The sequence below is a fragment of the Neopsephotus bourkii genome, unplaced genomic scaffold (assembly GCF_033783945.1).
Source record: "Neopsephotus bourkii isolate Nb327-2 ecotype Australia unplaced genomic scaffold, CSIRO-AGI_Nbou_v1 NB_346, whole genome shotgun sequence".
Lineage (NCBI taxonomy): Eukaryota > Metazoa > Chordata > Aves > Psittaciformes > Psittacidae > Neopsephotus > Neopsephotus bourkii.
Window position 1 is genome coordinate 631,849 of NW_026900852.1, and position 23,347 is coordinate 655,195.

General features: G+C 52.4%; 1 protein-coding gene across 1 annotated transcript; it reads left to right on the forward strand.

The window, feature by feature from the left end:
* Window positions 1–5,290: 5,290 nt before the first annotated feature.
* ARHGAP25 (Rho GTPase activating protein 25) lies at window positions 5,291–23,201 on the forward strand. The gene is made up of 11 exons (XM_061348201.1): window positions 5,291–5,789; window positions 10,159–10,352; window positions 12,045–12,132; window positions 12,510–12,629; window positions 15,120–15,327; window positions 17,512–17,644; window positions 18,242–18,315; window positions 18,636–18,757; window positions 19,817–20,016; window positions 20,474–21,021; window positions 21,737–23,201. Exons 1-11 carry the CDS (start codon window positions 5,729–5,731, stop codon window positions 21,945–21,947), a joined length of 1,959 nt encoding a protein of 652 aa, XP_061204185.1. The 5' UTR covers window positions 5,291–5,728; the 3' UTR covers window positions 21,948–23,201.
* Window positions 23,202–23,347: the final 146 nt, after the last annotated feature.

Genomic DNA, 23,347 nt, shown 5'->3' on the forward strand with positions numbered 1-23,347 from the left:
CCAGAGAGCTCACGTGTGTAAATACATGACCAGATGCCAATGTCTCTCTTACATTCCTTCTTCCTGCGTGCTCAGCTCTGCTTCATCTCCCTCAGCAGGAACCACAGGGCAGAAGTTTGTGCTCCTTTTGCTGCAGGTATTTGGGTGAAAGCAGATTGCAGGGAAGAAGGGGCTGTTTCCACAAAGTATCATCAAGCCAGTGCTGGCCAAGTTGCTGGCTTCTGGCTTCTGCTACAGGGGAGCCAGTTTAGGACTGTTTGAAGCTAGTGGTTGTACATAGAAGCTTTCCTGTTCTGGCTGTGGAGACTGTTCCCTTCCAGCCTGAGTTAGGCAGGGATCCATTTTCTGTTGATTTAGGGGTCCAATCCCCTAATTTGAGAATTGAAGGGGAGAATTAAGGTGCTTCCACCTCCCTTTGTGCGGGGAGGATGCTTGCTCTGTATTACACAGAACCATTCGGGTTGGAAGGGACCTCTGGAGATGGTCCAGTCCAACCCTTTAGCCACCTAGAGCAGGTTATACAGGAACAGGTCCAGGTGGGTTTGGAATGTCCCTGCAAAGCAGTTTGCCCTGTGGGGTCAGACAAGCTGATGCTTTTCTGGGTACCTCAATATCTGCCAAACCCCCTTGTAAGTGCACTCTTGGGTCCTAAGTCAGTCATCAGAAGCTGTAGTGTTGATAGTTATTACAAAAGATGCTCTTTATGTTAAGAAGTCTTTCCATATGGCTCTTCAGTCCCCTGCTCATGTTGCTTTCAGCCTTTGGTACCTCCTTAGCTGTAATTAGTGGGGCAAAAGCCTAACACAAAGCTTTCCTGCATGCTTTTGAGTGAAGCAGCATTTGGGCTTTTGAAGGGTGCAGTGCTGGCTGTGGACACTGGAGGGCAAAGCAGTTGCATTTAGCAGCTTCCAGGGCTAGAGAGGAGCTGCAGCAGTGTTTGCATGTGGCAGCTTTAGTCTTGCTTCCTTGCCAGCAGTGCATTGAAAGGAGGGGGGCTTCCAAGCCTGATTTGATCCTGAAGGGTTCATAGAAAGGGTTTAGCATCCTGCCCTGAAGTTTGGAACTGAGTGGGACCAGTGCATCCATTTGAGAAGTGAAGGAGGAAGGGAGGGAGAGGGGAGGTGTGAATATTATTTGCAAGCTCTACAGCTCAATGTGCTGAGAAATACTGGTGAGCTCTGTAGTGTGTTCTCTGTTGGGGTGAGAGCCATGGTGGCAAACCCACTTCTATACCACTGGTGTGAGTGTATGTGATAGCACTGCTCAGCTCTTAGTGAGCTCTGTCTGGAGCAGCGTTTGGTGGGTTCTCCCCATCAGCCCAGCCTGTGAGTGGCTTTTGTTTGCTGTAGGTACCTCAAGTTAGGCTTAGAAAGCCTAGAAGAAATGAAAAGTTGATGTTACTGGCTTTGGCTGCCCCTAAAGGAGTTAATTGTGATGCCAAGGGGTGTGTACAAGACACATTAAGCCTTGCAGGACCTTGGTTGTGCTGCAGCTCTCACAAGCATTAGGTTTGGAGGGAGAGCCCATGCTGACACCAGGGATATCCAGGTGAGGTGATGCAGGGATGCTCCCGTGATGTTGCTCCAGCTCAGCATTGCACCATGGGTTTTGTTCCCAGTGGGCTCCACCACCAGAGAAGCTCCTCCAGCTTGTGCCCAGCAAGAAGGGAATAAGCAGCACAGGGGGAAGGTACTGTGCCAGTCAGAGTGTGTGTGCTTGGGAAGGAAGGAAGAGAAAAGCAGGATTTGGCCAATGTGAAGCCCAGCAGGGTGTGACTGCTGCTTGTGGTGTGGAGACCCCTTCTTGACCAGCAGTAACAGCAGACAGAGAGGGATGAGTCTATTTGATCAAAGGGATAGAAAGCTGCTTTTGCTGGTGGGAGAAGCTGGTGTCCTGGTGAGGGGACTAAACATGATGCTGGTTTGCTGGTGGGTGATTTAGTACAGGTCAGACCGGGTTTGATGCTGCTTGGCTGGGTCTGTGAAGATGAGCACTTGGCATGATCCGATGGGAATTTGCTCCTCCAAGTCTGATGAGTTTGTGGATGGGATGGGATGGGATGCTCAGTGGAACATCTCCACCTGGTTCCTGCATTTAGGGTCATGTCCACCACTGATTCAGCATGAGTTAGTTAGAGATTCTTCAGGGTGGTGGGCTCAGAAGTCTGCTGACACTGATCCCAAGCTGTTGCACTGGATTCTTGATACCCTGTGCAGCTGGAAATCCCACAGCATCAGCTAGTGCTTGGCAGCAGGTTGTGAAATGCCAGTTTCTTATGTTCCAAGGGCTGTGTCCTGTTTCTGATGTGTGCAGCCAGTCCCCAAGAGCATGGTTGTGATGGGATCTTGGCATCTCCTCCTTCCCTGCCTCTTCTAACCGGCTCTGTATAACAGGAGGAGGGCAAAGCTGTGTGGGGAGCATCCATACAGCCCATCCAGACCTTCCTGGGGACGGGAGAGCATCGTGTCCCAAAGAGCATGGTATGAAAGCTCCTGTGGTTCCTGCCCTCTGTAACCAGCCCCGGAGATGCATTTGTACTGCTGTAATCTTGATGTGCTCCTGTTCTCCAGCCCTGATGTGTTTCTACATCTGCTTCTTTCTCTGTGCACTGTTCTTTTGATTCATGGTTTAGCTCCACCTGTAGAGTTGCCTTTCTTTGACCGAATGTCCAAATGTGATATATTGTATATTTTAAAGTATTTACCCTATTTATATACTATGTGTTACTGTTAAATAAATATAAGTTCCATTATCTGTAGTGTTTTATTCAGTGCTGGGTGGGAGATGCTGAAAGCCTCTTGTCCATATTCTGTGAAGCAGATGGGTCTGTTTTAAACTCAGGTTCCACCATTCCTTGCCCTGTAGCTCTTGCTCCTTAGGGATCTTCCTAAGAGCAGGCCTGGTTGTGGCAAAGACAGGCCTGAAGGCTAGAGATGGGCTGAGCGCACAGGTCGGGTTGGATGGGGCTTGGAGCAAGCTGCTCTAGTGGGAGGTGTCCCTACCCATGGCAGGGGGTTGGAATGGGTTGATCTTAAGGTCTTTTCCAACCAAAGCCATTCTATGACCAGGCCCATCTGATCCAAGATGAGGGAGGTGTTGAAACTGCTGCCTCCTGCAACTGAGCCCATTTTACCCTAAAGCTTTCATTGGGAATGTGGAAAGCTGCATCAATTGCAGCTTCATTTTCAGCCATTTCTCCTGATGTGTGTGGTTAGAGCAGCACTAATCTTAGATCCTGTGTTATTTTGAGTGGTTTTGACTTATCAGCTAAGCCGAACCCAACCCAGCAGTAGCCTTCTTTCTGCTTCCTGTCACACTGGGTCCTCATATTCAGATAACTTAATCCTCCATCAACAACCAGATGTGCTGCCCTCTCTCTACAGCATTACTCCAGAGCCCCAACTCTTGTGTGGTTACACATCACCCGAGGAGGTGTGTGCAGGTTAAGTAGGAAGCTGCTGAGCAGCACCGTGCGATGAAGCAGTGAGATGCTGAGAGGTCTTGAGAGATCTGTTCGTGTTAAATCTTTCAGCAACTGCCTTGCAGTGAGTCACACACATCATCTGACACACCAGCCCCTGAGGCTATCAGCATCGCTGCTTCCATTTCAGCTGAATCATAGCTTCATAGCATGGTTTGGGGTTGGAAGGGGCCTTAAAGTTCATCCAGCAGGGACCCCTTCCACTGGAGCAGCTTGCTCCAAGCCCCTGTGTCCAACCTGGCCTTGAGCACTGCCAGGGATGGGGCAGCCACAGCTTCTCTGGGCACCCTGTTCTGGAAGATCCCTCCTTGTTTCTCCCCATTCTGTGCCAATGTAATGAACTCAAACATTGAAAAGCACGAATTCCCAGTGGGAATCTTGGTGCGAGCTGTGCTCCAGATCCAGAACCCACAGTTAAACCTCAACCCAGGGCTGCCTTCCTGCAAGCAGGTCTCTGTCCATTCACATCTTCCGTGAGACCCTGATAGAGGAAGGATGTAAACCAACCACCCTTATGGGCTGAGATTTGCCCTTTTAAAGTTCCCCTGGGGCCTTTGGTTCAGGGGCAGGCTGCCTGGCTCGACTGCTAAGGGAACACCCCAGTGTTGTGATGTCCTTTCCCACTGATGCAGGCAGCAACCAGATGCCCGATGGGAGCATCCATGGGGCAGCCGGAAAAGCCCTCTGGGTGTTTGTGAAGGGTTGGTTTGGGCTGAGCTGCTGTGGTGGAGCTGAAGTGCATGAATTCGAGCTAAACTCCTCACTGTTCTCTTTCTAGAGGAGGGGAGAGTGCCGCGTGACATCCTGTTCACACAGGCAGGTGGGGAAAAGCTGTTTGCAACCTCTGCTGTAGAAGAAAGAGAACGGGTTGAAGAGAAAGGTGGGATTGGAACACACGAGTCCCTACAGCAGGTATTAGAAACCAGAGGAGAAGTGTTTCAATTCAGGGCCTTCTGCTTGGGGTACAGCAAAAACTGAGTTAACTCAGGCAGTCTGGGTCCAGAGCAGGGTATTGGGGTTAATGTGGTTCAAGCCTGGGATGCTCCATTGCGCCAGCACCACTTCCCGCACCATCATGTTCTCTATAGCCACCCAGCAGTGGAATGTGTGAGCTGGGGACCTCTGAGCTGGCTCCATTCAGTGCTCAAAGCAACAGATCCATTCCTCAGCTGGGATTAACCCCCCAGAGCCCACTCTGGCTGTGCTGTGACCCCGAGAGCCCCATCCTCCATTCACGCTGCAGCATTAAGAGCAAAGCCTTTGCGAGCGGCTGGGCTGCAAACCCCAACGGGAACCGGTGGCCTCTGTCAGCCCCTGCGCTCCCCACGTCCCTATTTCTGCTTCTGTTCAGTGCCAACTTCCCCCTGCACAGGGCTTGGGCTTTCCCAGCATGGGGGGGGGGAATGGGATGGAGGCCTCCATGAAGCTGCTTTCTGTTCCATGGGGCTGTTTGTGAGTGCCACATCGCAGTTATCCTGGGTCTCAAGAGCTGCATCCCAGTGTAATCACACTTGCAGCTGCACAGCCATCTCTTTTGTGGAAAACCAGCACTAAATATCATTTAGGAACAGGATACACACTGTTGTCAGCAGGGAAAGAGGGGTTGCTTGACCTGGTGGGGTCCGTGCCCACATCCCTTGGCCATCACTGCTCTGATACCCACAGCCTTTCAGCTCCTACCAGTTACAAAGTGGGCGTAAAAGCCTTAAATCAGCCATAAAAGCTATTGAGCAGCCGCAGTAAGAAGTGCAAAAGACACCCATGCACCACAGCGATGCACCAGGACATTCAGAGCCGCCATCCAGTGCCATCTGGCCATGCTCTGCCCTGCTTTGCTGCGGAGCACAGCACATCCCAAAGCTCCGTGCTGGGCCGTGAGCAGTTTGCTGGTGCACCGAGGACACCCACTTCCTCAAATGCAAGGAGCAGAGCGCAGCACCGGGCAGGGTGCAGGCTGGGACCACGCATCCCTGCATCCATCAAAGAGGGGAGCAGAGAAGGAGGCATCACCTCGGCATCATTGGGAAGGCAGAGAGGAGCTTCAGAGGAGAGCAGGGCAGGAAGGTACTTTTATGGGTTGTTCCGAGCCGCCCGCAGAGGAGGGAAGAGGAAGCACGTTGGCAAATCAACCCTTGCTGAGCTGTTGCTCTTGGTGCGGGGTCCCCATAGGACCTCAGGGCTTTGTTTCCTCCCGTCTCCTAAGCAAGGCCCCCCCTTAAGGAAGAAAAAAGCCTTTCCTGGTCCGGAATGTCCCTCAAGCTGCCACGGAACTGGGATTTCAACCTCAGAATGGATGCTGCCAAAATAGGTACCGGGTTTCCTTATGCTCTTCTGTTCCTGCTTCAGCCATTCGGGGTCCGACGGGTGCTTGTAGCCAAGCATAGCTGTGGTTCTGGCTATGGCCATGACCCAAACCCGCTTCTGGCCCCCAGCTACTTCTGGGGCAGCAAATGAGGCGGTTTGCAAAGCTGTCACAGAGGGATGCTGTGCGCTGGGGCTGCCTCGGGAGGGTGGGGAATGGAGGGACTTGGCATCATGGGGCTGCTGCCCACCCATAACCCAGGTCTGGGGGCATCTCAACCACATGGGCTCCTTCTGCTGGTGCAAGCCTTGCGGTGCGGGCTGGAGGAAGCAATCTCGCCCTTAATCAGGTTTCTTCTCCCACCCCAACGTCATTGGTTTCCTCTCGCTGGTGGTGAAGAGCCCTCCGATGCCCATGCTGGGCTCTGTGCTGTGGGACAGCTTCACTGCCTGATTTCCTGGCTCCTCTCCTGCTTCTGCTCATAGCTCCAGCATAAAACCCACTTGGGAACACCTCTGAGCCCAACGGCAGGTTCCTCGGCCAAAATACACAGCAGAACCGAGGCCTGCTTTGGGTCAAGCATCCTCAGTGGCGAGGATGCTGTGATTGAGAAAGGGGTGCACGAGCCCAACCTTGTGCATGCCCTGGGGCAATCTGTGCTCCTGGCACTGGCCAAACCATGGTTGGGACACACTGACACCTTGATTTCTCCTAGCAGCAAACAGGTTTGACCCTGATGCTGGTCTCTGTGTGCTGAGCTCTTCCTCCCTGTGCCTTGCAATGTCATCCTGGCTGGATTGTCTTGCAAAGGGCAATTTGGAATCCTATCTGAAACTGCCTTCATTGGGGTGGTCAAAGCTTCACCTCACACAAGGCCCCAAGTGAAGAGTCCCCATAGGATGAGCCCCTGGGTGGTCCAGGAGCTTTCATTCAATCCTAGAATGGTTTGGGTTCAAGGGACCTTAAAGCCCATCCAATTCCAGCCTCCTGACACAGGCAGGGACCCCTTCCACTGGAGCAGCTTGCTCCAAGCCCCTGTGTCCAACCTGGCCTTGAGCACTGCCAGGGATGGGGCATTCAGGATGGAGCCCTCAGGCAGTGCCATCACCTGCAGTCATCAGCCTGCAGGACAATAGTGGAGACGTCCCCCCCGTGGTTATCACAGAAGCATCCCCGATTTCTACACTGCCCATTTTTAGGGTTATTAACACTGTTCTGCACAGAGGTCATGGAGCAATGGCCAAATCCCATCAGCAGCTCGGCTCTTCTCTTGCTTTGGGGCTGGGGACCGGCCACTGCTGTCTATAGGGGTGCAGTAGGGATGTGACTTGCTTGTGGAAAGTGCATTAGTCACCCTTGCTGGCTCCTCCTGGCTTCAGGACACTTCCCCCTCCTCACTCTGGGCCATGGTGGTGGCACAAACAGCTTTTGGAGGCCCCGGGGCACCTCTTCCTCTCAAAGCTCTTCAGTTCAATGAAGGAGATGCTGTTTGTGATGCTCATTGCAGGAGGGTTGGACTTGATGAGCTGAAAAGGTCTTTTCCAACCCCGTTGGCTCTAGGATTCTTGTGGCACTTTTGCTTTTGCAATACCCAACATCCCTCCTGTGGGGCAGGAGCAGAGGAGACGGCAGGGAGAGCTCCTGCCCTTTGATGTGGATGCCACGGTGGGAATTCCTCCTGCGTTCACACTTTGGGAGGGCTTCTCTCTTTGGAGTCCCCATGGCTGGAGGGAGAGTGAGGATGTTTTGGAGGAAACATTCAACTTCAGAGGCCGTTACCACAGGAAATGCTTTGGGAGGCACCACATTTGCTTTTGTGCCCCATAAGGGTGGCAAGGAGGAGCCAAGCGTGGCAGGGATGTGGTGGCGAAGGAGATGATTGCCAAGGCTGGACCATCCTGGTGACACCCAAGGGAAAAGCGGAGCTCCCAGGGCATCTCCTCCCCATGCTCTGCATGAGCCCTGCCATAGGCACGGCTTTTGGGTAGGAAGGAGCCTGTAAACTGCTCTTTGGGCCTGAAATGAGCCCGAGCTTCACATCCAAACCCATCTGGATGGCAGGGAGAGCTGCCTCATGCAGCAGGAGCATACATCTGTGTGTTCACACTGCATGGACATGGCTAAGCCATGGCTAAGCCTCCAGTTGTGCTGCGAGTCTTTGGCTAATGCTAAAGAAAGGGGACCCAATGAAATGCACACCCCTTACACAGAGGGAGGGAGAAACCTGGTTTCCAGCAAGGACCAGGCAATTTAAGCTTAAGGCTGAGAGCAGGAGGAACCCCTGGGTAGCAGACTGATGGGGTGATTCCTTTCCATGGTGCAGAGCCCTGATGGCTGGCTTAGAGGGAGCTTGGTATCTGCAATAAGGGCTAGTAAACCATTGCCTTTTACATAAGACATGATTTCTCTTTCCACATCTCGTGCCACTGCAATATCAGCACTGCTGGGCTGGGCTGAGCCATGTGGGGAAGGGAATTTTGGGAACACAGGGCTGGTGGATGGAGACACATCCCTGATTTCCACCCATCAGGGTGTGAGCTGCGTTATAACAGCTTCACTTCACATTAAGCCCTCAAGGACATCAGTGCTTGGTGCAGAGCTCTCACTCTGCGAATGTGAGTGGTGTCAGTGAGTATCAGCATCCCTGCTTCACTGATGGGAGAGGATTCGGGAAGGCATCAGAGTGCTGGATGATGGGAGAGCTGCTTCCTGCAGCACGGGGCTGCTTTGGAGCCAGTCCATTTGGGATTTGCTCTTTGGTGATGGGCTGTGCTCTCTGTGCCCTGCACCCTGCAGCATCCCTGCTCCCAACAGCTGCACATCATTCCCAGAAGCCCTCATCCCTGAGGAGCTGGCAGCAGCCACAAGACATGGAGAAACATGATGTACAGAGAGGAGTGATGCTGCTCCCGAGTGGCTCGCTGAGATTCATATGAACGCTTTATGGGATTTGGGTAAATGCAGATGTTTTTGGCAAAGAGCTGCAATCCGGGAACCCCGCTTTGGTTTCTGCATCAGGGTGATTCCCAGCACCAGCATTTTTCAAGGGAAGCAGCTGGAAAATCCCGTTCTTACAAGCGCATCCTCTGCAGGGGGCATCCATCCCGCATCAGCACACACTGAGACACCAGCAGCATCCTCAGTGCACTCGGAAGGGTGACTTTGAGATCCACATCCCTGTTGGGTTTTGGGGAAGGGATCTGCATCCTGGGACAGGTTTGAGGTGTGCAGGTGAGCTCAGAGTGCCCTACGCAAGCCTGGCTCTGGAGGACCAAGGCAAGGGTGTTTTGCTCCAGGGGGTTTCAGAAGGGGAAGCTGGGCACGATCCCTGACCTCGGAAGCAACAGGGCACTGGGTGCTTTGCAGGCTCACGCTCCCTATGGGTGTCTGTGCATCACAAGGCAGCAGTGGGTGACTTTCCTCCTGTTTTAAGCATGTCCTTTGCACTCAGGTCCAGGATCCACTGACACTCCTATCTACCACAGCCTCTGCAGCTCTGCTCTGCTCTGCTGCCCAGCTCAGGCGTCTGGGGGCAGAGATATGGGCCTGCTGCAGCTTCCCCCATCCCACAGCATTGCACAACGCTTCCCTCCCAGCTCAGCCTGAACATCCTCTGCCAGCAAATGCTGCTGGGCTCAGGGGGCCGAGCCCTGCTCCACTCTCTGCACCATAGCCCTCAGCCAGGTGCCACCAGCTCTGTGTTAGCAGGGAGATGTAGGACCTTGGGAATTGCCCTACATCTCCTCCCGATGTGAGGCTGAATTCCCCTGCAGTCATTGGTTTTGCCCCATGACCATAAATGCTAACTCTGCCCAGCTACACTGGCACTGGGGTCCAGAGGCAAGAATCCCTTCTGGAAACCATCCCTCCCAAGCAGGAACTGATCCCTCTCACAGCAGCATTTAGAGATGCCACAGGCCCAATGCTGCTGGTCCCTCAGTGGCGATGCAGAGAGGAGAGGATGCTCTGAATCCACATTGCACTTTGGAGACTTCCCACTGTGTGAGAGCTGCCCATGGCAAACACGAGGCAAAGCTCTCCCATAGCAAAACTACATCTTCCAACTGGTTTCTGTCCAAGTGGGGCCAGGTCCTGGCGCTGCTGCAGGCTCTTTGGGGTGGCTGTAAGGAAAACACCCGCGCCATTAAACACCCCCTGATGGTTTTCTTCTTGCTCGCACGCCAATTCCCCCCACGCAGGAAAAGGAAGCGCCCGCTCGCAGATACTGCAGCCACTTCCTTTAAACCCTGCAGCCACCCCTCTGGGCGCAGGCGGAGGGGCAGAGCCGCGCTCACTGCTGGAGCATCCCTCAGCCCTGGGGGTTGCTGCTGCCTTGTCCCCTGCGTGTGTCCCCATCCATCTCCTTCCCTGGCAGCGCGGTCCAGGAGCGTGATGAGCGGGGATGCAGCGGGCGCCGGGCCGGGTGCCCCCAGTGCCCTGCAGAGGACCCTGAAGGACGGCTGGCTCAAGAAGCAGCGCTCCATCGTCAAGAACTGGCAGCAGCGCTACTTCGTGCTCAAGGGGCAGCAGCTTTACTACTACAAGGATGAGGATGATGTCAAGCCACAGGTAGGAAGAGGATGCTGGGTTTTGCTTGGTCTCAGTGTCCCTCTTCTTGCAGCTTTGCTCATGGGGAAATGGTTTGGGATGGGGCTGGAGCAGGGTGTTATGGAAGGAGTTTTCTGCCTCTGGGCAGTACCAGAGATGAGGTACCCTGATCGGGAGCTTCATGGATGCACTTTCTTTACTGTGAGGATGCTGAGGCGCTGGCATAGGTTGCCCAAATAAGTGGTGAATGCTCCATCCCTGGCAGTGTTTAAGGCCAGGTTGGACAGAGCCTTGGGTGCCATGGTTTAGTGTGAGATGTCCCTGCCCATGGCAGGGGTTGGAACTGCAGGAGCTTTAAGGTCCTTTCCAACCCAAACCGATCTGTGATCCTCTATCTACTTGAATTCTTCAGGTGCCTGCAGGCAGTCGGTAGATCCTCGGGGTGAAAGCACAGGACTGAGCCTGGCAAGAGGCAGGTCCTATTTCTGGCTTTGCCCTGTGTCAGGGTGACTGGGAGGAACTGCCTCCCCATTGTAAATGGGGTATAGAAACAGAAAGTGCTCTGCCCGTGACCCTGATGCATCACAGAACCCCAGCCTGGTTTGGGTTAAAGGAACCTTAAAGCTCCTCCAGCTCCAACCCCTGCCAGGGGCAGGGACCCCTTCCACTGGAGCAGCTTGCTCCAAGCCCCTGTGTCCAACCTGGCCTTGAGCACTGCCAGGGATGGGGCAGCCACAGCTTCTCTGGGCACCCTGTGCCAGCGCCTCAGCACCCTCACAGGGAAGAGCTTCTGCCTTATCTCCAACCTGAACTTCCCCTGTTTCAGTCTGAACCCATCACCCCTTGTCCTATCCCTACAGTCCCTGATGCAGAGCCCCTCTCCAGCATCCTTGTAGCCCCCTTCAGACACTGGAAGCTGCTCTGAGGTCTCCACGCAGCTTCTCTTCTCCAGCCCCAATGTTCTCAGCCTGGCCCCATATAGGAGCTGCTCCAGCCCCTGAGCATCCTCGTGGCCTCCTCTGCACTTGCTCCCAGAGCTCATTTCAAGCCTCTCTGATCCCATCAATGATTCTGATTGATCCAGCTGCAATCCAGGCTTTTGGAGCACTAAAAGTCCTCCCACAGGAGCCCAGTGGCTTTCAGGAGGCTGAAGCTTCATGTCTATGGCAGGGCCCTGTTTCCTCTGGTGCTGACTCACCCCCACTCAGTCCCTATGTGCCTTGGCCGCTCCCATCCATCCCCTCCAGCCAGGACCGGGTTGCCCGTGCCCATTGTGATGACTGGGGAAAGGAAGGTCCAAAAGCAATGGCTCTTTTCCACGTTGCTTTTTTATTTCCCCTTCCTTTTCTTCTTTTTCTCTACTCCTCTGCTGCAAACGTTGGGTTTGGTTTGGGGGTTTAAGTGATGCGGTGTTAAAGGAGCAGGTTTCCTGCTCCGGTGCTTTGTTGAGTGCCTTACTCTCTTCTTCCACTCCCATCAGGGGTTAGAAAACACATGAGAAGGGAGGACAAGAGCAAAATAACCATTCTGAAAGCCCCTTCATCAGAAAACCTGGCACTTTGAAGCATCCCTTAATGTCTGAGCAGTAATCCTTAGCAGATACACAAAGCTCACCAGCTCCTGCAGCCTGCTCCTAAGAAGGGCTTTGATCCTCAATGCTTACACGTGGTAGTAACAGGCCATCTCTGCAGCTCCTGCTCTGCTTTGTCCTAGGGCTGCCTGTCCCTCCAGGGAAGCACCATCAAGGAGGTGGCCAGCAACCCAGAGGAAGGAGGGAAGTTCATCTTTGAGATCATCCCAGGTGAGGATGCTTCCCTCTGTTGCATGCTCTTGGGTCCCCCCGGAGCCATTTGAGCCACTCCTTTTGCTCCCCTTTCCTTCCAACGCCTCACAGCATTGAGCTGCACATGGAAACTACCATCTTGGTTCCACTATTCCCATGCTGGGGCTGGAGGAGGGCCCGTACCCAGTGCCAAGCTGCGCTGCTCAGCAGTTTCTGTTCCCTTCTTGCAGCCCTTCAGTGAGGGCGCAATACAAAAGCACTGCTTCGTTTCAGAGCCAAGCAGAGACCAAGGGGGAAATTTGGAGCTGAAAGCATTTAGGAAGGAAACCCAGCAGGAGAATGCATCTTTTCTCCTCCAGTCCTCCCTATAAATGATAATAAATGGTTCCTTGCAGGCTTCTCCGGAGAGCAGAGCCGGGCCGGGCAGGACCCCTGCGTGCTCATGGCGAATTCCCAGTCTGAGATGGAAGAATGGGTTAAATCCATCCGACGGGTGCTGGGGTCTACATCAGGAGGTAAAGGAGAGCAGGGACAGCTCCTGGAGAGCCCGTTGCTCCCTGCCTCATGGTCTGCAGTGCAAGGGATCCAAAGCTAGCCTCATAAACCCACCCAACTGGGTGATGGAGCTGCGATGTGACTGCAGCACCTTAGGAACCTACTCCTAGGCCATGCCCTGTGATGCTGGGTCTGCTGCAGGCATGGGCAGCGTTAAGTGAATGGCAGCCAAGCATGAAGGAAGGTTTCTGGGCTGGTTTCAAGCTTCCTCATTGAATTCTTGCCCCCATAAAGCATTACCCTTGCAAACAACCCTTTGGGGCTCACAAATCCTGCCTTTAACCTGCCCATGCCCTTTCTTTGCTCTTCTTGCTCAGCCCAGCCCTTCTGCCTTGGCCATGCAACCACCCTCCTCAGGCACAAGCAAGGCTTGTGGCAACAGCATCCTTGCTTCCAGCCCCTCTCTGGGGATGCATTGATGCCATTACATTGTGGTGAAGGAAGTATAAAACACAAGCCCACCAGCATCCTTGCTTCCAGCCCCCCTCTGGGGATGCATTGGTACCATTACAACATTGTGGTCAGGGAAGTATAAAACACGAGCCCACCAGCATCCTTGCTTCCAGCCCCTCTCTGAGGATGCATTGATGCCATTACATTGTGGTGAAGGAAGTATAAAACACGAGCCCACCAGCATCCTTGCTTCCAGCCCCTCTCTGAGGATGCATTGATACCATTACAACATTGTGGTCAGGGAAGTATAAAACACGAGCCCACCAGCATCCTTGCTTCCAGCCCCTCTCTGGGGATGCATTGATGCCATTACAACATTGTGGTCAGGGGAGTATAAAACATGAGCCCACCAGACAGGAGCCTACCATAACCTTGCCCACAAAGGAAGCAGCAAAGGTCATTCCAGCCCCTTTTCCTATAAGGATGACCTCCTCCAAAGAGGGTGAACTCCTATGAACAAAACCCACCGAAGGAACAGGGCTTTTAAGCTCTCTTCTAGAAGGGCACTAACCTGGATGCTCACCCCAAGCCTCTCCTCCCTCCCTCTGTGCCTTGCCCTGTTTGCACGCTGCTTTATAGGGTCCATGCCCTTCAGCTCTGTCATTCAAGCACAATGGAGCTCCTGTGTTACCATAAATCACAGCCATTCAGAGGCAGGTGGGAGCTGTGGCACAGGTTAAGCATCACCTAAAGCACAACACAATTTGCTTTCCTCTGCAGCCCTGGTGTTTCCTGCCTCTGACTGAACCCTGCTGTGCCCTGGGGGTGGCATCTGAAAGGAGCACTGCATGAGCCAGAGATTTCCCAGGCATTGCCCTACCTGGCCCTAACGTTTAGTAACAACCCCACATCTGAGCCTTGCTTAAGCCTGGGGGCTGCCAGTTGCTTGTGGGACCTTTATGTGATGGAAACCACCCATTCACAGCAGTACCAAAAAGCAGAGAAGCTGCAAAGGGTGAAGCAACAGCAAAAGCATCCCCAAAATGTGGGAGGGGATGTGCAGGGCTGGCTGCCTCCCTGCAGAGGATCCTGCCATGGGCACTGCATTGGAGGTACCCCCACATTGACCAGCGCCTGTCTGCAGTTAAAGAAGTGATTCTCTATCAGCTACCAAAGCAAAGAGGGGAGGGAAGCAGCTATTTGCTTTCCCCGTGCACAATGACAGGTTTATATTAATAGTTTAAAAGCATAAGTGAGTTATAACTGAAAATCCCCGTGATCAGGCAGGTCCTGACAAGCCTTGTGGTGCCAGATGGGTGTTTTCTTGCCTTTTCCTCCTCTGGAAGATGCACAGGGATTGTTTCAGCTTTCAGAGCACAAGGTGAACACATCCCAGGCGCTGCTGGGCCAAAACCATGGCAGAGGACCATAGAACCCATTAGCATTGATACCCCAGAGCTCATGCTTGGATTGGGCTGCTTGACCATGCCCCAGGCTCCAAGGAGGAAGAGCTGGGATGCAGGCTGCTGCCTTCCCACCTTCGAGCTCTTCTTCTGCTGTGAGTTCAGGAGGAAAAAGCCATTGCTGCAAAGGACAGGTACTGCCTGCTGCTGCTGCCTGCATGGGGAGTCCTGGAAGGGGGAAAGGAAAAGGGAGGGGGAATAAAAGCAACGGAACCAGTCAGATTTCCACCTCCAAACCTCTGCTTTCCTTCTTTCTTGGTGGTCTCTGTGCTTTCTATAGCCTCCAGCTTGCTTTTTCTCCATGTGCCATCAGCCTTTATGCCGTCCCTGCCTCCCTCTGTGTCAGCATCCTGCTCCAAGGCAGGCAAATGGCACGGCAGAAAACAAGGCTCACTGCTTGGTATGAGCCAGTTTGAGAGCTGTTATTTGGAGGAGGAGCAAGGCTTCGTTTTGCTTGGAAGATGCTCTGCTTTGCCCCACACTGCAGCCTTCTTATGGCTGCTGTGCTATCAGAACAGCAGGTACCACTGCCGGTCATCACCTGATGCCTTCAGCAAAGGGTTTGGGCTGCTCTGACCCCTGTCCTTTCCCCAGCGGTGTTCGGGCAGCACTTGGCAGAGACCATGGCCTACGAGCAGAGGTTTGGGCAGCACCAGGTCCCCATCCTGGTGCAGAAGTGTGCTGAGTTCATCCGGGAGCACGGTGTCAGCGAGGAGGGCATCTTCCGCCTCCCCGGCCAGGACAACCTGGTGAAGCAGCTCAGGGATGCCTTCGATGCTGGGGAAAGGCCGTCGTTTGACCGGTAATGCTGGATCTGGATCCCCCCCTTCCCTGCTCATACACCCCCAAACCTGGGGGAAAGCAGCCTGTCAACCCCCTGAGAGCCCAGCAGGAAACGTGGACCCTCCATAAGGGCTTGCTAAGGGAAGGGGATCCATCAGAACCCCCCAGAACAGAATTAGAGGGTGCTGAGATTCATGGCAGTAAAGGGAAGCGTTTAGGAATAACCTGGCTCCATGCAGCAGTTATTTGTGCAGCAGCAGCCAAAGGGAAGAGCCTGCACTGCCCATCAGCTGGGGACAGAGGTTTAGAGAAAGGAGAGCGAGTAAAGGACCACAAACAAGCTCAGAGAACACCCTAATGCAGGCAGTAGATGTTATTCCTTTCCCTACCAGCCCATAGCCATGGTATTTTCCTTTCCTGTTGCTTACAACCACATAGAAACATGAAAGAGATTTTGGCTGCACCCTCCTGAACCCCTTCCTCTGCAGAGCTGCCTGGCTCTGCCTATAGGTCTCAGAGAGGCTTTAGGATGCTGTTTGCCACTGCTATCTCTGCCATGCCCTGTGTAAAAGGAGAGAAGAGAGATAAATCCCTGGTGGACCTCTCTATAAAAGCCCTCCCATGGCACCTAAAGTGAGGCTTTTGGTTTAATCCTTCCCCTGCCTTACCCCCCCCGAGCTGAGGCAAGGAGTGCCCAGGCTGCTGCATGTGTATGAGGATGGTTGATACTGGCCCTGGTGATGCTGGGGACCTGCCCTGTACAGGATCATGCAAAGGTTTGGGTTGGAAGGGACCTTAAGAGGTCTCAGGCATCACCCGAGCTCTGGGAGCCGCTGGCAAAATCTGGGCTGCTTGTGGGAGAGAGGGACCCAAAAGGAGCAATGGGTTTAGAGTGAACGAGGGGAGATTGAGATTGGGTTTATCCTGTTTTATGCAGCTTTGTTAGGGAAAAACCACAGGATTTTGGCCTAACTCCTCCCTGCCAGGGCTGCTCTGGCAGCACAAACATCCCTACCCTTGGGTTTGCAGCCTTGAGGGTGTTGGAGCCCTGCTGGGAGCTCTCCTGTTGTAACCTGCCTGTGGGTCATAGGAAGGTGAAGCTTGCTTGTTACACAGTGGGGTATAGAGAGAGTTTGGCCCTTTCCCATCACCCTGCCACGATAACCCTGAGCTATGTGCATTGCTATGGGGATCTTGGGGTCACTGTACCCCTTCAAACCCTCTTCTTAGCAAGGAGAAAGGCCAATAGTGGGGTCTGCAGTGACCTGAGTGCTCCACGTTTGGGTTCCCACAAGATGCCCAAGCATTGGCTGGGGACGAGGCCTTCGGTAATATGGTTTAGTGTGAGGTGTCCCTGCCCATGGCAGGGGGGTTGGAACTTGATGATCTTAAGGTCCTTTCCAACCCTAACTATTCTATGACTCTATGATTCTATGACTGTTCGACAACTCTTATTGCAGTACCAGCAGATACCTAATGGTGTGTATTGGTAGGCCCTGCACAAACACAGCTCCAAAGTCCTCCTCTATGGCCGTGTGCATTTGTTAAACCCAGTAGGATGTTAAAAAAACCCCAAACAGTCCTAAAAATAAATGCCCTGGGGGGTTTCTGCTGGAAGTTTATCACAGTTCAACCACTTCAAGGTGGGTCAAATGGGAGGCTTCTGAGCTTGGCAGTGTCCCCTTGACATAATGTAAACTCTATGGTATGCAAAGCTGCAAACATCTGTCCCGGCAGCACAGCTCCAGTAATTGCTGTTAATCTCCCCAACCCCAGGCAAGCTCCGCATGGAGCAGCTCCTGCCAAGCACCAGCAGGATTTGCATGCAAAGGCTCACGAGTCAAACACAGCACTGGGGACCCACCAGCACCATGGTGGGGGAAATCTCCATCAAGGGTTTATATTCCTGATCCAATACATCCGATTAGATGGGATATAAGGAGGAAGCTCTTTACTGTGAGGGTGATGAGGCACTGGAATGGGTTTCCTAGGGAGGTTGTGAATGCTCCATCCCTAGTGGTGCTCCAAGTCCAGGTTGGACAGAGCCTTGGGTGCCATGGTTTAGTGTGGGGTGCCCCTGCCCATGCAAGGGGGTTGGAACTGGATGAGCTTCAGGTCCTTTCCAACCCAACCCATTCTATGGTTCTATGATGCTCCCGGTTTGCTCTGCAGCTCGTGAGTGAGCTCTCTTTGCGCACCGCAGGGATACGGATGTTCACACCGTGGCCTCGCTGCTCAAGCTCTACCTGCGGGAGCTGCCGGAGCCAGTGGTGCCCTGGATGCAGTATGAGGATTTCCTGCTGTGCGGGCAGGCGCTGGATGCGGATGGGAGGAAGGTAAAGGTGCTCCTGTGTCCCGGAGCTGTGCGTTATCAGCTGTGTAATCCTCAGCCCGAGCTGAGGGAGGGCTCTGGGGGACAGCAAGCAAGGAAAGGAGATCTGGGAGAGGAAGAAGTGAGGAACAGATGGGAACTGGTTCAATGAGTTCCTATATAAGCCCCCTCCCCAAAATTCCACTCATGAATGCTGCTCCTGTACAGATACCCTTGGTAGCAGGAGCTCTGTGAACTGCAGGCTTCAGCCCTGTGTTTCAAGGGCAAATGTTTCTTGTAGGATGCTTCACTTTGGGATCTTTGGGGTTAAAAGTGTCCTAAATGCTCATATATAAGGAATGCAAGAGATGAGGCATGATCTGAAGAGCTCATCACACACGTGCTGGGCTGGAGGGGCTCCTGCTCTTCCCTTTGGTGGGCAATGGGCTGCCTCTTCTTCCTGAGCACTGCACAGAAACTTCTCCGTGTCCCTTGTTCTGTTGGAGAGATGGAATTTCCAAGAGGTGGGACCATGCAGGGATGGATGGAGCGGCCAAGAGCCATTCCTGGGTCTCTATAAACCTGTGGATCTTCATAGGGCTGTTTCTTAACTTGCATTTAGGGCCATCAGGAACTCCTGAAGCAGCTGTCCCTCCTGCCCAGAGACAACTACAACCTCCTCAGCTACGTCTGCAGGTCAGTGCCCTGCACAAGGCATCAACAGCTCAGATCTGGTGCTGGTGAGCAGAAATATCATCCCAAAGGCTGAGGCTGACTCCTCTGGACATGCCCCTTTTAAGCCATGGGTTTGTTCCCTTTGAGGCACCAGGACCATGGTGGTTTTTCTGTTGGTACCAGTAAGACCCAGCTCCAGTTTGCAGCTCTAAGGCATGTTTCTGTCCTTGGGAGGTAGAGGGAAAGCTGGCTGGATGAATCAGGGTTTCTAGCAGGGGGTGGATAAGGCTTCTGGCATCTTCCTTCTCTGACTGGAAATATTTGCCTTGGGATTCTGGCAGGTTTCTACACGAAATCCAGTTGAATTCTAGTGTCAACAAGATGAGTGTGGATAACCTGGCAACAGTGATTGGAGTGAACCTCATCAGACCCAAGAGAGAGGATCCTGCCATTATTATGAGAGGTAAAAGGCACTCCTGGAACACGTGCCGAAGGAGCACCTCCTATGCTGAAATACTCAGTTGCACCCACGTTTCCTACAGTAGACCCATGGATAGAAGCCAGACACATGCCTGGGCACAGGAAGTGCAGCAGGGGAGAGTGAAGCCATATGTTAGTTAGGTTATAAACATGCTCATAGTGACCCTTAGGAATTGCATTGTGTGTTACCTCCATAGATTCCAAACCACTGAGGAACTTGGTGAAGTCTCCTTTCTTTTGCTTGAAGCAGGAATCCCAGGGGCAAGGTCAGATGCAGCAGAGCTATGTTAAGGCCAAAGGATGCTCTGCTCTTCAGGCATCACATGGGAATGGCAGAGATGTTCATCTGCCTGCTTGTATAACTGATAACTGCAGTCTGCTTGTTGAGGCAAAGCAGCACAATCTGGGGCTAGGCTCCAGTCTTGGTTGCTCTATAGGCTGCTCCTGCTGTTCTGGGGGGGATATAAAACTCCCTCCCTTTGGTTGGCTTTATGATCCTGCTTCTTGTCTTCATCTCATTTCCAAGTGCATCTCCATTTTGGACACCAGAAAGACCGACTAGAAATGGAAGTGTTGCTGAAAGAATCATAGAATGGTTTGGGTCGGAAGGGGCCTTTAAAGCTCCTTCAATGCAGTTCCAACCCCTTGCAACGAGCAGGGACATCTTCACCTAGATCAGGTTGCCAGGAACCATATCCAGTCTGGCCTTGAATGTCTCCAGGGATGGGGCATCCACCACCTCTCTGGGCAACCTGTGTAAAAAGTAAAGACTTTCTTCCTCACATCCAGTCTGAATCCCCTTCTTTTAGTTTATAACCATCACCTCTCATCCTATCGCAACAGACCCTGCTAAAAGTCTTTCCCCATCTTTCTTTTAAGAACTGAAAGGCCACAGTAAGGTCTCCTTGAAGCCTCTTCTCCAGGCTGAACAACCCCAGCTCCTCATAGAGGAGATGCTCCATCCCTCTGATCAACACCAAGCCGTCCCTTGTCTAGCCTGTCACACTGGGTTTGCTGCTGACAGAGCTCTCCTCCCTTGCAGGCACCCCACAGATCCAGAAGGTGATGACTGTGCTGATCAGCGACCATGCAAGCCTCTTCCCTCCATCCAAGGATGTGCCACCCTCCCCGCCTGCCCACAACAACGACAAGAAGGCGCCCATCCTGCGCAGCTCCGTGGGCTGGGGCGCAGCTGAGGACCCCGGGGTGACCAGGGCTGATGCACTGACCCAAAGGCAAATGGTGAGGCTGAATCCCTAAGGGAATAACAAACCATACGTGAAAGAATGTGGGATTCATTATGGTGGGATCTGGCAGGTCAGCGAGACACTGAAAGCTATTAATAGGGTAAAGAGCTAGAACGGTCATCCTTGGAATATCTGCATCAGGAAGATGATGTAGAGAAACTTCCCACTTTCCTGTGGAAAATCCACAGTTCTGGGAAAAACTTCTGGAGTTTTTCAGCAGAACAGATGAAACCTTTTCAGTTCCTGCTGGTGAAGGGAAAACATTGAGGATTAAAGGCTTTTCTCAGAAAGAATCTCTGCAAAAAGTGGGAAACATGGCGCACGTACAAGTTCCTATGGAAAACTTGTGGCCATTCCCATTGGCATGTTCAAGGGTAAGAGCTGCAGTGGCAGCTGGCTGCAACCTGTGTCTGCTCCCAGCACTGTCCTAACGCCATGGGTCTGTTTTCCAGAGAGATGACCTCAATTCCAGCACTGATCCCAAACCGGCTGCGAGCTCAAGTGCACCCAGAGAAGAGAAGGGCCCTAAGGATACACCGGGAATGTGGAAAACACAGTCAAGGAAAAGAACTCAGACTTTACCCAACAGGAAACCTTCCCTGGCAGCTGCTTCCGCGGGGCAGAAAGGCAGCAACGACAGGAATGATTCATTGGAGGGCTGGAAAAGCTCCCCTGGGAGCAGCGTGCGCCCCGTGGTCCAAGAGGGACACAAGAGAACGTTGTCTCATGATCTTTTTAAGCTGCTCGACCTTCACCGGGCTTCGACCTACGATAACGTTCCTGCTTCCCAGGCAGAGAGTGGGGAAGGCAGCGGCTCCGAGAAGGAATTCCTGCCCTGCCCCAGTCCCAGCCATGAGCCAAAGGAAAGAGGCAGTGCCACCAGCAGCCCCGAGGTGTCCAAGCCTGATGAGGGGAGCAGGGAGTTCCTGCAGAACATGGTCCTGAAGCTGGAAAGAGAGATGGAGCTACAGAAGAAAGACTACGAGGAGCAGATTAAAAGGTAACACAGTGCAGAGGCTGGACCTGGTGATCTTAAAGGTCTTTTCCAACCTGGTCGAGTCTATGATTCTGGAGAGTTTGAAGTGTTCAGCTCATGTTATTACACATGAGCTCATGTGTACATGCTATTCATGAGCTCATAGCATTGCACAGATTTGTTTAGCAGCAATGCTATGCACTATAGCACTGACTGATGATAAAATGGAGCATTAGGCTACCTAGAAGTTGATGCTCATGTGCTGTACTCTCACGACATAGTTGCTAATGCTGTATTACTAGCCTACAACCCTTACAGCATCATTGTATGGCACTGTGATGCTTCTGCAATAATCACACTGTCACAATTCCTGTTGTTACTACAGTATTGTACCAATATGCTATCCAGAATTCAGTGCATTTTTAGTTGTAACCATCAGTGTTATATAGCTCCACATATTGTTACCATGTTATTAGATACTAGGTGTATTGATTTATTGCTTTATTGCACCATGTTATAGAATCATGGAATGGTTTGGGTTGGAAAGGACCTAAAGATCATCCAGTTCCAACCCCCTGCCATGGGCCATTATGTGGCCATTGAAGGTCAGGGGATCAGGACATCACCTCTGGTTTCTTTTATTGCTGAATGACACAGAGGGCAGACTCCTTAAGAACCAGGTGGTGACTTCCCAGCACTCTTCTGGTCTCATCCTTACATTCTCCGTTTCTCTTTGCAGTCTTGAGAAGGAAAACTACGAAGTCTGGACCAAACTGTTGAGGCTGAATCAGGACATTGAGAAGGAGAAGAAGAAATCTGAGCAACTGGAGCTGAAGTTGATGAGCGTGGAGCGCTCATGGGAGGAGATGGAGAAGAAAAACAAGATGCTTGAGGAGGAGATTAAAAACTTGGCTAAATCCACAAGCAAAAGTGATGCTAAAACCAACTAGGAGAAGGCAGCTTTGCACAGCTGCATGAGTGCATAGGAATCGCCAAGCAGGTTCAGAGCCAGGGACTTGTATTGGCCCATGTTCTGCTACTGACCATGGGCTGGGTTGGAGGAAGGAGCCCAGAAGTTACAGCGTGATTTATGCTCTGAAACAGGAAGTTTCAAACATGTTCTTTAGCTTTTTTGGGGTGCTTTTTGTACCTCCTCTTTCAGCTGCTCAAGGAACTTATAGAACAGGCCAACATCTCTTGCTGCTCAATCAGAGCATTGAGCATCCCTGCTGCCAGCCACCTGGCTCCTTGCTGGAGATACCTCCAGTGCTTCTGAATGGGACAAAGGCCATAAATCCTGGATCCATGGAGTTGGAGAAACCCCAAGATCTGGGGTGCCTGGATAATGGTTGTGAATGCTGCCAGCACCGCTGTTGGGATGCTCACGTCAACACATACAGTCGGTTATTGCTCTTATAGAGCAAGAGAAGCCCAGGCAGCCTGTGGGGTCCATTGACAAGAGGTCTCCTACAGCATCACCTGCTCTGCTGTGCCAGACTCATCAATATCAAGGTATAAACATCACAGTGCCACAAACTGCTCTTTAGTTTCGTGGCTGTTCAGTTATTTTGAATCACTGCTCCTTACAGCAGGGCTGCTGCTGAGGCTTTGGAGAGCACTTTCACACTCCCAGACACAGGGAGAGTCCATCAGCAGCTTTACCTGGTACAGAAAAAGGGGTTTCTGCATTTTCCCTGATGGACATATTTCAAAGAACAACAGATCTGGACTTATTTCCTGCCTCTGCTTTTGGTTTCCACCATTTCATCAGCACACAACAGGATTTCCTTATCCACTCTGGTGGAAACCTGGGTTTGACCCTGATGATGATGCTGAATCTCTTCCTGTCACTTGCTGCTATCAGCATAAAGACTCACTGCACCTGAAGGTCTCACGGTGCTTCTGATGCTGTTTATAAGCTTGTCTGCCCACTGCCTTCCAGTAAGTTGCCTTTCCACAGTGCAATGATGCTGCTGAAGCTTCTGATGGAGGAAAGAAAATAACAGGACTCTGGAAGAAAACCTTTCCCTCCCCATTTATGTCACACAAAGCCTCAGCCTAGAGCCTATGTGGGGACAGAAATGGGAAAGCCACAACAGTTCTGAGTTCCCAAGCATGATGCCTCTGTGCCGAGCAGGGTGAGGTTAATGTAAAACCCTGCATTACTGCTACTGAGGACTTGGTTTCGGTGATAGAGAAGTGCAGATGCAGACTGCAGGGAAAAAGACTGGGGAGAGAAAGGGAACCTGATGTTAAAAAGGGGGAGATGGGAGCAGGAATGTGTTATTACAGAATAAAAGTCAATATTGGGTGTATAGCCAGTCCGTATTATAGAGCCAATATTTAATCA